This window comes from Peromyscus californicus, unplaced genomic scaffold (assembly GCF_007827085.1).
Source record: "Peromyscus californicus insignis strain IS unplaced genomic scaffold, ASM782708v3 Scaffold_14__1_contigs__length_90479793_seg_2, whole genome shotgun sequence".
Lineage (NCBI taxonomy): Eukaryota > Metazoa > Chordata > Mammalia > Rodentia > Cricetidae > Peromyscus > Peromyscus californicus.
The window spans coordinates 15,031,409-15,044,000 of NW_026294436.1; the positions used below are offsets into that span (position 1 = coordinate 15,031,409).

General features: G+C 39.3%; 1 protein-coding gene across 7 annotated transcripts in view; it reads left to right on the forward strand.

Annotated features, from left to right (window-relative positions):
* Positions 1-12,592, forward strand: part of R3hdm1 (R3H domain containing 1) — a 139,578-nt gene that overhangs the window by 97,694 nt on the left and 29,292 nt on the right. For all 7 annotated transcript variants that reach the window (XM_052736816.1, XM_052736814.1, XM_052736817.1 and 4 more), the window contains one exon: positions 824-947. In XM_052736816.1, coding sequence (XP_052592776.1) covers positions 824-947 — 124 coding nt within the window. The remainder of the gene's footprint in view (positions 1-823; positions 948-12,592) is intronic.

Consider the following 12,592-nt stretch of genomic DNA (forward strand, 5'->3'; position numbering starts at 1 on the left):
CCTCCTACTGAGTGGGCATTAAGTCTAATTAGATATCTGCTGGTAACCCCAAGATAAAAGTACTGCTGTTGCACCATTGGGGATATTTTTTCAGGCTGTCATTGTTGTGATTTGTAGGGTTTACGGGTGACTAGGGCTATGGATTACTTTCCTCCATTGGCAGCTTGCGTAGCACCTTTGAATACTATGAGAGTTAGTCCCCAGGAAGGAGGCTTCCAGATGAGTTCCAACTCAATTCCTCCATGTCCTGTGTCTAAAGTAGATGGTGTCCTTAGCAGTGAGGTCTTATCTTCAAGGTCTGGTAGGCAACCAAGGACAGTGATAGTTTTCAGTAGTTTTTCAGCAAAGCAAACTTCGTTGTATAAAAAAGAAATATGAAACAAATAAAAGTAACATCTAAATGTGATTAGTGGGCACAGTGGTAAATGTCCTTTGTTCTGTTTTGTTTGGTTTGGGGAAGTTGTTTTGTTTTTTGGTTGGTTTGGTTATTCGAGACAAAGTCTCTCTACATAGCCCTGGCTGGCCTGGAAGTCACTATGCAGACCAAGCTGGCCTGGAACTCAGAGTTCGCCTGCCTCTGCCTCCCAAGTGCTAGAATTAAAGGTGTTTGCTACCATGCCCAGAGGAAGCTATCCTTTTAAAGATGTCTTAGATCTGGACTTTATCGTTTTAAATTTATTTAAATACAGTTTAAATTTTAAAATTCAATTGGTTTGCAGAGGGTTGGTACTATAATTACTGCTCATTGCATTCTGATGTGCCTCATGGAAAAATTACTTTTCCGAGTAAAACTAATTTTTGTCCTCAATGCTTATGATTGTAGATGCCAGCCTGTTACTGTACTCCAGGCCACTATCACTCCAGCCAGCCTCAGTACCGCCCTGTCCCTTCTGTCCATTACAGTTCACATCTAAACCAACCACTGCCACAGCCTGCACAGCAGACAGGTGAGTCAAGTTCTGATCCCAGAATTTTCAGTTATGGATGTTACTGTTTCCTAATATATACTTCAGTCTTTACATAAAGATATTATAGTGCTCAGTCTTTGAAGATCTCAGATATATGTGTGTGAGTGTGTAAGCCAGTCACATAAAAAGGAGTGGGAAAATCTTACATTTCTCCAGACATTTACACAGATTTGTATGATAAAGGGATGAGAGCATAATAGGAAGGTTCTGCATGGCCAGGAGTCTTGTGAGTAGCTATTGGATCCTTGCTGCTGTGGTGTTAGAAGCCCTCTTTGCATCCTATTAATTACCCAAATAGAAGTGGTAGAGAGACATTATGCAAGATGCCTCTATACAACTTACCAGAATCAAAGAACAAAGCCTGCTACATTTCATTCTTTTGTATTTTAGCTAAAGGATGACACTTTAATTTCAAAGGTGCCTGTTTGATAAACTGTGTTCTTACATGTATTTCTGTCTCATTTTCAGTTTGATAATTATTTAGTGAAAAAGAAACAAATAGAATCTAATACTAAACATATTAAAAAATACTAAAACTCAATCTTGTTTCCTTTTTGCCATTTTCTTCAAGAACTTATTGAATTGAACCCCAATCTCATTTTTAAATACTGTCTTAAGAGCTGAGTAATAACTTAGCAGACAGAGTGTTTACTCTGCAAACTTGAGCACTTGAGTTTGGTCTCCATGACCTGTATAACCACGGGCACTGTGTAATACCTGTAATACAGCACTGAAAAGGTAGAAACAGGTGGATTTCTGGGACTTGATTCCCAGCCAGCCATACTCTAATTGGTGTATTTAGAGCTAGTGAGAGACCTGTTTCAGGAAAACAAGGTGGATAGCTCTTGAGGAACCATACCCAATGACGAACTCTGGTGCACACACATGTGCGCTCATACATGCAATTCCACAGACATATAGAAAGCTGTCTTAACTGATTCTAATGAACTCACTTCTGTTTCCACCCCGATTGTTTCTTGTTACAAATATTTAGTAAGGTGTTTAGCTAAAACCTTGTGTTACATAAATTGGAGAATTGAAGTTAGAGTTTAATACTGATTTTTATGGAGCATTTTGAGCTATGTGTCATTGATGGAGGTAGAGATTATGTGCAGAGGCATTTCAGCTCTGCCTGTACAGAGGCGTCTTCAGTACTGTCAGCTTTCTCTTGAGAGCTACTTCTGGCCTGGCCTTCAGAAAACGTACTCTTGTTGCTTCTTGTGCTGGTGCAGTCACCAGCTTCCGTTATAAGAAGAGTCATAATTACACAACTCTACAGCCAGTCTTTCATGTACTTAACCTGTTACACCTGCAAGTTTTCTTGTTCTTAGTATGCAGGCTCTTCTCTCTTGTGTGTGGACTAGTCCTTACGTTGTGTGCACAGCATATCTTCTTTTCTAAAGGATTTTGAACATCATCTGACTGCTAGCTAAGCTACAGTTTGTTCTGTTTCAAATGTCACTCCTTTTAATGTCAGATTTTTTCTGAAACCTAATAATATAACCCATTTCAGAAATATAATCTAAATTCAAAAGACATCAAGAGTTGCTCCTAGCTGGTGAGATGGCTCAGTGGGTAAAGGTGCTTACTGCACAAGCTTGGCAGTCTGAATCTGATGCCCATACCTTACATAAAGGTAGATGGGGAGAGAACCAGCTCCACAAAGTTGTCTCTGGCTTCCACACGTGTGTTGTGACACATCATATAACCTCTCCCTCTCTTTACACATATGCACATATCTTACAATAATAAATTAACTTTTAAAAAAGTTTTTAAAACTGTTCATCCTGAAGCCAGGTGTGGTGGTGCACATTTTTAATCCAGGCACTCAGGAGGCAGAGGCAGGCAGATCTCTGTGAGTTCAAGGCCAGTCTGGTCTACAGAGTGAGTTCCAGGAGAGCCAATGCTACAGAGGGAAACCCTATCTCGAAAAACAAACAAAAAATTGTTCATCCTTGGGAACATTGATCATAATATTGCTCATTTAACATCACAAACACAGTTATTTTCCAATACAAATGATATTCTAGTCGGGACCAGTGACATATGCCGCTAATCTCAGAACTCTGTAGGTTTATGGTACACTTGAGTTACATAGCATCCCCTGTGTCAAAAATTAAAACAAAAACAATAGCAAAGAAAGCATTTTTCTGTGATTTCTGGGCCTGAAAATAATTGATTTCTTATATTGTCTGTTTTTTTTAACCTTCCAAAATTATAACATCTGGTTTGTTTTTAATTATGTTTTTTTCTCCTGTGGTTCTGGTAATGAGACTCAGGGCTTTGCCTGTGCTAGGCAGGCATTTGCTGCTTAGCAACATCCCTACCTGTGATGGCTCAATAATTTTATAAAAAGTAAATCGAGTTTTGGAGAGATGGCTTAGAGATCAAGAGCACTTGCTGCTCTTGCAGAGGACCCAGGTTCTTTTATACTGGTTCAGTCTCATTTAGCCCAGCGTGGGCCTTGAACTCCTCATTCCTGCTTCCTCCTCCCAAATGCTGGGATTAAAGGTGTGTGCCACCACTGCCTGGCCTCTATGGTTAATTAGTGGCTAGCTCTGCCCTCTGTCCTTCAGGCTGCTGGACCCCAAAGTTTAGGGTCTCAAGTGGGTGCCCAAAGAACCCAGACTCCAGTCCAGTTGATGCAACAGCATGAGGATTTATTAAGCTTCTATATAGAAGGGCTCCTCTGCTCCCAAGAGCAAGAGTCGCATCTTACTGCAGCCCCATAAGGGCTTTTAAAGGAAAAACCCACAAAACCCACAGGATTACAATTCCCATACATTTTCTTCAAGAACTTATTGAATTGAACCCCAATCTCATTTTTAAATACTGTCTTAAGAGCTGAGTAATAACTTAGCAGACAGAGTGTTTACTCTGCAAACTTGAGCACCTGAGTTTGGTCCCCATGACCTGTATAACCACGGGCACTGTGTAATACCTGTAATACAGCACTGAAAAGGTAGAAACAGGTGGATCATGGCCTGATCACAGGGTGATCACAGAGTGGGTACAGTCACGTCCGCATGCACATTCTTCCTGAAACCTCAAGGCGGGTATCAGGGCGGGAGTGGAGTTTACACACAGGTCACTGTGGTCCTTCCTGGAACACCTGCAACTATCCCAGTCACGGTTGAGCACATCTCTTAACAGAAATCTTTTTACATTGTTATATTGTTACAGGGGTGATTGAGTAGTGGCTGAGTCAAGTGGCCCTTGGAACTAGATTTTTAGTTTCTCATTTCCTGGTACTTGAAGTTTCCCTCTTCCTGAGGCTTGGGGGTATAAGCCTGAAGGACTAGGGTCTTTCACAGGCAAGCTTTATTTGTCAGAACACAAACAAAATATCTCAAACAGTTGGTTAAGATGAAAGAGAATAGAAAGTAAACCAGACTGCATGTATGTAGCCAGCACAGGTGCAGAAAAGGACAGCCTGTCCTTCCATAGTTTCTGACATTGACAACTAGATATCAGCATAATAAGTCATTGTGTTGAAAGCCCATTCTTTCCTTTATTTTCTGCATTATCCTAGTAACTTATAGCTTGATTTAATTATGTCTCATTCTGTTTGAAGAATAAAAGGGAAATCCTCACAAATTCTTACCTGAAATGGCAAGTATTTTTGTTATGCCTGTAAGTGTAATAGAAAGTTCCCTTTAAGAAAATGTTCAGCAACCACAATCAGAGATATGTTGGTAATTATATTGGCCTCTTCATAGATCTGGTGAAAATTTGAACTCTTTTTAACAAAGCTATAATTTTTTTGAAGACGGAGTTTTACTGTGTAGCCTTGGCTGTCCTGAAACTCACTGTGTAGACCAGGCTGGCCTCGAACTCACAGAGATCCACTTGCCTCTGCCTCCAGAGTGCTGGGATTAAAGGCGTGCACCACACCTTGCTCAAAGTTGTAATTTTTCTTTGTTTGTTTGTTTGAGACAGGGTTTCTCTGTGTAGCTTTGGAACCTGTCCTGGATCTCACTCTGTAGACCAGGCTGGCTTTGTAGCCCAGGCTGGCCTGGCACTCATAGAGATCCGCTTTCCTCTGCCTCCTCAGTGCTGGGATTAAAGGTGTGTGCCACCACCACCCAGCATCAAAGTTGTAATCTTAAAAGTGTGGTTTGCTAACATTTTATTCCTTGGCTTTGTATCTGAATCCTAATAGAAGAACAAAGAACTAAAAGATAAGACAATTTCTGTTGCAATTTTTTTTGTTCTGTTTACTGATTTCTGTCCCAATTTTCATATGTAAACATAGTTTCTGTCTTTTCTTTCAATACATTTTCTTACTTCCTTATATTTTTTACCATTGCAACTGATTAAAATGTAAACTTTACCACTTATTTTTTGAGTCTTGTCAAGCATGCTTATGTATGTCTAAAGAACTAAAGAAAGTTGATGTTATCTTTGATTTCATAAAAGAATGGGATTAATCATTCATCCAAATAATGAAAAATTGTAGCACATTTTCTTTGGCTTGGCACCACTAATACTAAATGCTTATATATGACTTTAAAGAACATTTCCCCTAAATTAACAAACTCAACTGAGTCAAACCAGGCGGTGGTGGAGCATGCCTTTATTGCTGGCACTCAGGAGGCAGAGGCAGGTGGATGTCTGTGAGTTGGAGACCAGCCTGGTCTACAGAGTGAGTTCCAGGACAGCTAGGGCTGTTACACAGAAATACCCTGTCGGGGGGCCGGAGGGGGCATTCTTCTGAGACCACATAGAGTATGGATAATAGAAATAACGGATTTACTGCTATTTTCCTCTTTGTGGAATAAATATCAGGAAATTCTTTTTAGATAAAATGCTTTAGTGTTCTAACCATATCTGTGCCAGTGTATTGACTCCTTGAGAATAAAATTCCATATACTGTGGGGCCCCAACTAGAGCAGTATTAGCATAGGGGAGTCAATATTCTTGGCTTCTGTTGTGAATACTGTGGTCATTCAAAATAAGATTGAGCCGGGCGGTGGTGGCCCACGCCTTTAATCCCAGCACTCGCGAGGCAGAGGCAGGCGGATCTCTGTGAGTTCGAGGCCAGCCTGGTCTACAGAGCGAGATCCAGGAAAGGCGCAAAGCTATACAGAGAAACCCTGTCTCGAAAAACCAAAAAAAAAAATAAGATTGAATCAGCACATGTCAACAGACACTGATGAAAGTCCTGAAATGCATGAAGCTTCCCAGACAATACAGTGTATAACGTGAAAGAATAGCAGACTGTTAATCAGAATCCTAATTAATGGCCCATGGTCTTTTCTTTTTCTGTGTTTTTAATAGAGCTTATTTTTATTTGTTTGTTTTATATGTATGGGTGTTTTGCCTTCATGTTTGTCTGTGCATTACATTCATACAGTGACCAGAGAGGCCAGTAGAGGGTGCTGAGTCCTCCGGGACGGGAGTTACAGACAGTTGTGAGCCATCAGTGGAGGCTGGGAAGTGAGCGTAGGCCCTCTGCAAGAGGTGCTCTTAACTAAGCCATCTCTCCAGCCCCCCTCAGTCATTTTTAACTAGTGCTAGTTGTGTTAGTTATAAAGCCTGGGGCTTTCCATTTGCTCATTTGCAAAATTAGAGTGTATTTATTGTATTGTCTAGCCTCTGTGGACTCACAAATTGGAAGATTCAGTGTTTCTTTTGAGTCATTTCTGGTTTAGAAAGGTGAATATCAGCTGGGCAGTGGTGGCACATACCTTTAATCCTAGGAGGAGGGGGCAGAGGCAAGCGGATCTCTGAATTGGAGGCTAGCCTGATCTATAGAGCTAGTAGGAGAACAGCCAGGGCTATGCAGAGAAACCTTGTCTTGAAAAACTAAAAAGCAAAAAAAAAAAAATTCAGAACTGACTTAAAATAGCTTAGTGTCTTTTACTCTTACTGCTATTGTAAAAAAAATAAATATTGTAAAAAAAAAAAAAGAAGCATCTATTTCAAAAGATCTGTAATTTGCCAATTGGGATACTACTAATTTATTATTTTAACCCTTACCTTAAAAGGTACACCTTGAATACTGTAGAGTATAATGCACATGCTATAAGAAGTTTAAAGAAATGGCCCTACAGGTAGTGACTGTAGCAGAGACTTCAGGTCCTGGCTTTATGATACATAGCTGCTTTCATTAGGACTCTTTTGAAAAATTTGCAGCTTCACCATATGTGTTTACTATTTTACAATAATTGGCCTTGTCCTGAGCTGTTGGATTCGGGGCCGTAGCACTGTCTGAGAGGTGTACATTTCTCACAGTGAACCGGTCTCTTTTTCAGCTGCTTCCTGGCTTCTTTTTACTCAGGGTTTCACTGCTTTTTTTTTTTTTAGTGCTGTATTTAAAGGTACTAATATTTGTTTATATTTTCCTTTAACTGTAATTGCCTTTTAATTTTGCATCATACTCAGAAATAAGGGTATGGATTTAAATGACAGCCTTGGCGTCATAATAATTTTCCTTTAAAAAATACAAAAAATTCAAAAGAGCTATTGCTGTCATTTCTTTTCCAAAGCATATTTAGATGGCAGATTTGGTTTGGTTTGCAGCTTATCTAATAAAGTTTAATGTCCTAACCATTCCAAACTCACTAGTAAACGTCAAATTTGTCTCTTTCCCGCTTGTTATACAAATTTTTAGGAGCATAATTATTCATTAAAACATGGACCAAATGAACCAAAGACACCCACATGTGTTTTAAGTTGCTTAAGCCCGTACCAAGATACATAATTCAATTTTCCTCAAAACTCTTACTATTGCATGCCTGTAAGAAACAAAATAATTCTCTGAAACTGAATCAGATTTTAGTTTTATAGCCAGCTGGTAAATTCAAGTATCATTGAGCTATATCTTCAGTCTTAATTTTTCAAGTAACTCAGAACCTTGTGATTATATATTAAGGTTTGTTACCAGCAAACTGATAGCATAATGGTGAGCCACACTGTATAAGGAACACTTTAGAATGTGCAGATTATAGGTAGCATTGCAGGCCACAGATTTGAAAGTACCTGGGAATTGAGGGGAGCTGGGAATATAACTTGGCAGGGTGCTTGCCTAGCATGCATGAAGCCCTGGGTTCCCTCTCCAGCACCACATAAGCTGCATGGTGTATATGGTGTCTTAATCGCAGTATTTAGGAGGTAGAGGCAAGAATATCAAGGTCATCCTTTAAAGAGTTTGAAACCAGCCTGGGATAATTAAAACTGTGTCTCAAACCAAATAATGAAAATAAATAAAAGTAACTATAATGTGAAAAACTAGGAAGAATCTACACTGTTGGGTGAGCAGAAGCAAATCATACTGATAAGAGATTCAGTTAGCCACACAGGGACTGTAACAACAGAACTGATTGTCTCTATTGACAATTTTTGACCCATATAATAGGACCCATATAATTGTCCTAGGTGGTGGCCCTGATTTTACTTAGTTTTTTAGTTTTTTTGGAGTTTTTTGTTTATTCTGTGAGCATTTCTTAGTTTTTCATGAGCTGCATAAATTCAGAAATTATATAATAAGTACGACTCCACCTATTTGCCTTTCCCTCTCCATTAAATCTGCTGCCACTGAAATAAGGAGCAAATGTATTTGGTAAGTACTTACAGGTTTCCTTGAGTTGTCTGGGATAGTTACTTAAATAGCTAAGAGCTGTAACATCTGTGATTGAGTTTTGCTGACCTTTCTGTTGAATTGAAACATAATAGTAAAAGGATTGGCATCTGTGTCTCTTCTCAAGTACAAGTGAGAACTGGCTTTGATTGAACTTGGCCTGTATACCAAATTGTTGCAGACAGAAGACATGCCTGGTTTATAAACTTAAGATTCTTCGAAATTGCCATAAAACAGCTAGTTCAGATAAATTTAGATTCAGCAAAATTACTTTTTTAAAGCTTAACTTTCTTCACAGTGCTTCTTTTATACAAGTCTAATCTGGAAAAAAGTGTTAATACTGGTAAGGAAAATACATTTAGATTCCTGGTGGTGGTCATGTTGTTGAATCATTTCTTCAATTTGTCTCACTATATGATTATGGCTAATCTGTTTTAAAGGATGCTTTCCATTAACATAAATTCTAGGTCAGGTCACCTATGATAAAGTAAATCTAGCTTGTTAGAACTGTTTTTCTGCTGAGCACTGTTTCCTACTTACTCTCTCCTGTTGAAATGAGAGGGAGTTAAACATAGAGTGGTATCCTTTGTGATCTTCCAGGCCATGCTTGAGCCTTCAATTCAGAATTGTTCTCTCGGCTTGCAAAACTTGTTGGTACTTTCCTCAGAAAGCCTTGGCCGCAGTGCAGTCCTTCACAAAGAACAGTAGTGGTAGAAGCAACCATGTTAAGCCGGGCGGTGGTGCCCCATGCCTTTAATCTCAGCACTCGGTAGGCAGAAGCAGGTGGATCTCTGTGAGTTTGAGGCCAGCCTGATCTACAGAGCGAGTTCCAGGAAAGGCTCCAAAGCAACACAGAGAAACCCTGTCTCAAAAAAGAAAAAGAAGGAAAGGAAAGGAAGAAGGAAACACCCATATTGATAACTGGATATTAGTTAATTCTGTTTGGAATCACTCACTATTGGTGGCTTTCCCACCAGACTGACAAATTCCTATAAAAGATACCTTGCTTTTCTCTAACTTTCTGGTTTCTAAATAAGTCACAGAAATTTTTAAAAAATTTTTTTAAATTTCTCATAAACTGAAACTACTTTTGATAAAGAACAATTTATGTTGTGGTGGGGGTATCTAGTATATTGTGTCAGGATACTAAAAATGCTCTTATAGCACTTTTTTTAACCCAATGGTACTTTTCTTTCTTTAGGAATCCACTTCTTTCTTATCCTCAGTCTCATACTTGGCCGTCTTCAGACTGTTTTTAAAATTACTGAAACTATGTACCCTTTCCTCATGTCTGAGATTGATAAGGAATCTGAAGCACAGAGCCACTTGTCATAGGTGACACTCCTAATAAACCACGCTTGGTGCTATAAAACTGCTTTGTTTAAACAAAAGTTCATGGGAAATTTCAAGCAGTTTGAACACTGTTTCAAGAATATGAATTTTATTCAACATATACACCTAAAATGAGGCATGTCTGTCCCTAATGGTCTAGTATCATGGGGTACTGACTGAGTGATTAATAACAGAAAAATTCTTATCTGCATTTGAAATACAGTATTATGGCCCCCCCCCCATGTTTTTAGTGTTTTCCATGTTTTTGACTTTCTTTATGATTTATATACACTTTGACCAACAGGTCCACAGTTATCTTGCATTATGGAAAGTCCAATAATCTTTTAGTATCCTGCTCTTTAGAAAGTATAATACAAGCCGGGCGGTGGTGGCGCACGCCTTTAATCCCAGCACTCGGGAGGCAGAGCCAGGCGGATCTCTGTGAGTTTGAGGCCAGCCTGGGCTACCAAGTGAGTTCCAGGAAAGGCGCAAAGCTACACAGAGAAACCCTGTCTCGAAAAACAAAAAACAAAAAACAAAAAAATGAGAAAAAAATGAAAGTATAATACATAATACAAAATTACATACTTGTTAGCTATTTCCTGGGTTTTAGAATTATTGGAATGAAAGATCAAACATTTCAAAAATAAAGTCAAATATCTGTCCTAATAGCATTGGAATTTCCCTCCTGATTATTAGTATTCTAGAGGATAATATGTTAAATGATGGTCTTAGCTGTGATAGTCTTAGAAAGTTTGTTGTAAAGATCCCTGATGTCCCCTACCAGTGTGGTTCAAACCTGTTATCTTTTCCTGCCTTGCTGCTAAGGGAATGGAAGCATCCTGTTGGTGGTGGGAAGTCACTGCTTCAGACAACCCCAACACATGAAGTAGAGCGGCTCCCCTGCACACGAGCTGTCCTCATTAAAGCAGGCTTGGCCCAATGAGCAATTCTGACGTTGAGGGGAAGACAGCCAGCATCTGTGAAAATCTTCTATAGACTCACTCAGAATATGGCAGCAGAGTTCTTCTTTCCGGCCAAAGCAGCCTCAAGCAGCACTACAAATCTGAATCCTTAAGGGGGTGACTGTAGATTACAGGGAAGCACTGAGGACTGGAGACACAGCTTTATACGGCCTGGGATCCACTATCCTCTGGGCTTCCTCTCCCTTTCGTAATTGTTTTCTACTGAGAAATCTAGTCTGATGAGAAGGCAGAAGTATAGCTCTAAAAAAAGCAGGTCACAAACCATGCCACGATTGTGGGGAAAACAGCGAGGACAGCGTGGGATGGTTGTGTCAACTTGACTCTGGTGCCTTTTTAACTTCCACGTTCACGTAGCTGCTTGCTGGACTAACTGCTTACTCTGATTTCTATTTTTGATAATTATACTTGTTTTCACAAATACTCTTTAACTCAAATGAACAATTAGTTGGCTGGCTGGTTCACTTCATTTATAATTCTATTTTCTTGCCAGGCATGGTGGCACATGCCTTTAATACCAACACTTGGCAGGAGACAAAGACAGGCAGAGGCCAAAATTGTCTACGTTATGAGTTCCATCCAGGCCAGGTAGAGCCTCATAGTCTGTATCTCAAAAGAAAAAAAAAATAGCAGTAGTAATAATAGTAATAGTTAAAAAACAATAAACAAAAATGAACTCTAGATTTTCCTACAAGTAAACTTACCTAGAAACTTAGGTGTTAAACTAGAGTAGATGTCTTCTCTAAGCAGAATTCTCAGAAAATCAAAGATCTCAAATCCTACTTATTTGAGTATTTCTGTGGTACTCATTCACTTCAGCACATGTCCTTGGGGAAGGTAGATCTTACATGCAGATCCCAGCTATACACTGACCGGCTTGTGACCTTGGACTAAGGTAGGAAACTTTGTGTGCCTGTGTTTCCTCACCTGAAAAGGAGGATAGTTGTGTCTCTTTGAAATAATGGTGTCTGTGAATGTGGAATGAGATACTTCCTGTGCATAGAGCAGTGCTGACATGTGATAAATGTATGAGTACCAGCTTTGAATACCTTTGAAGCAGTGAGACATCGCATATTCTAAATGAAAAGGTATAGGAGTTTTGGGCTGAATCTTACTAGATGCTCTCATCCTTAAAGTATGTTAGAAACCCTTTAATTGTTATACATAAGGTCTGAGTGTTTTGTTGTATGTTGTGTTGTGTTGTGTTGTGTTTTGAGACCAGGTCTCACTGTATCACCTTGGCTGACCTAGAACTCACTTTCTAGATAAGTAAGGCTGGTCTCAGACTCACCAAGATCTGTCTGACTCTGCCTCTTGAGTGCTGGGATCAAGGACATGTACCACTACACCTGGCTTAATCATGCTGTAAGAAATGTATTTAGGGATGGAGAGATGGTTCAGTGATTAAGAGCACTTCCAGAGAACCTGGATTCAGTTCCTAGCACTCACATGGAAGCTCACAACCAACTGTACATTTCAGTTCCAGGGGCCCTGATGCCTTCTTCTGATCTCCTTGGGTACTTTATGTACATGGTGCACAGAACATTGAAGCAAAACATCCATACACATAAAACAAATAAATCTCAGCAAAAAAAATTGTCATTTTAAAATAAATAAATAAATATCAATTTTTGGTTTCAAAAAGAAAATTTATTTAAACGTTTCCTTCCCACCGCTTTGTAAAATCTCTCTTAATCTGATTTAGAAGCATTAAAGAAAAGGCATGG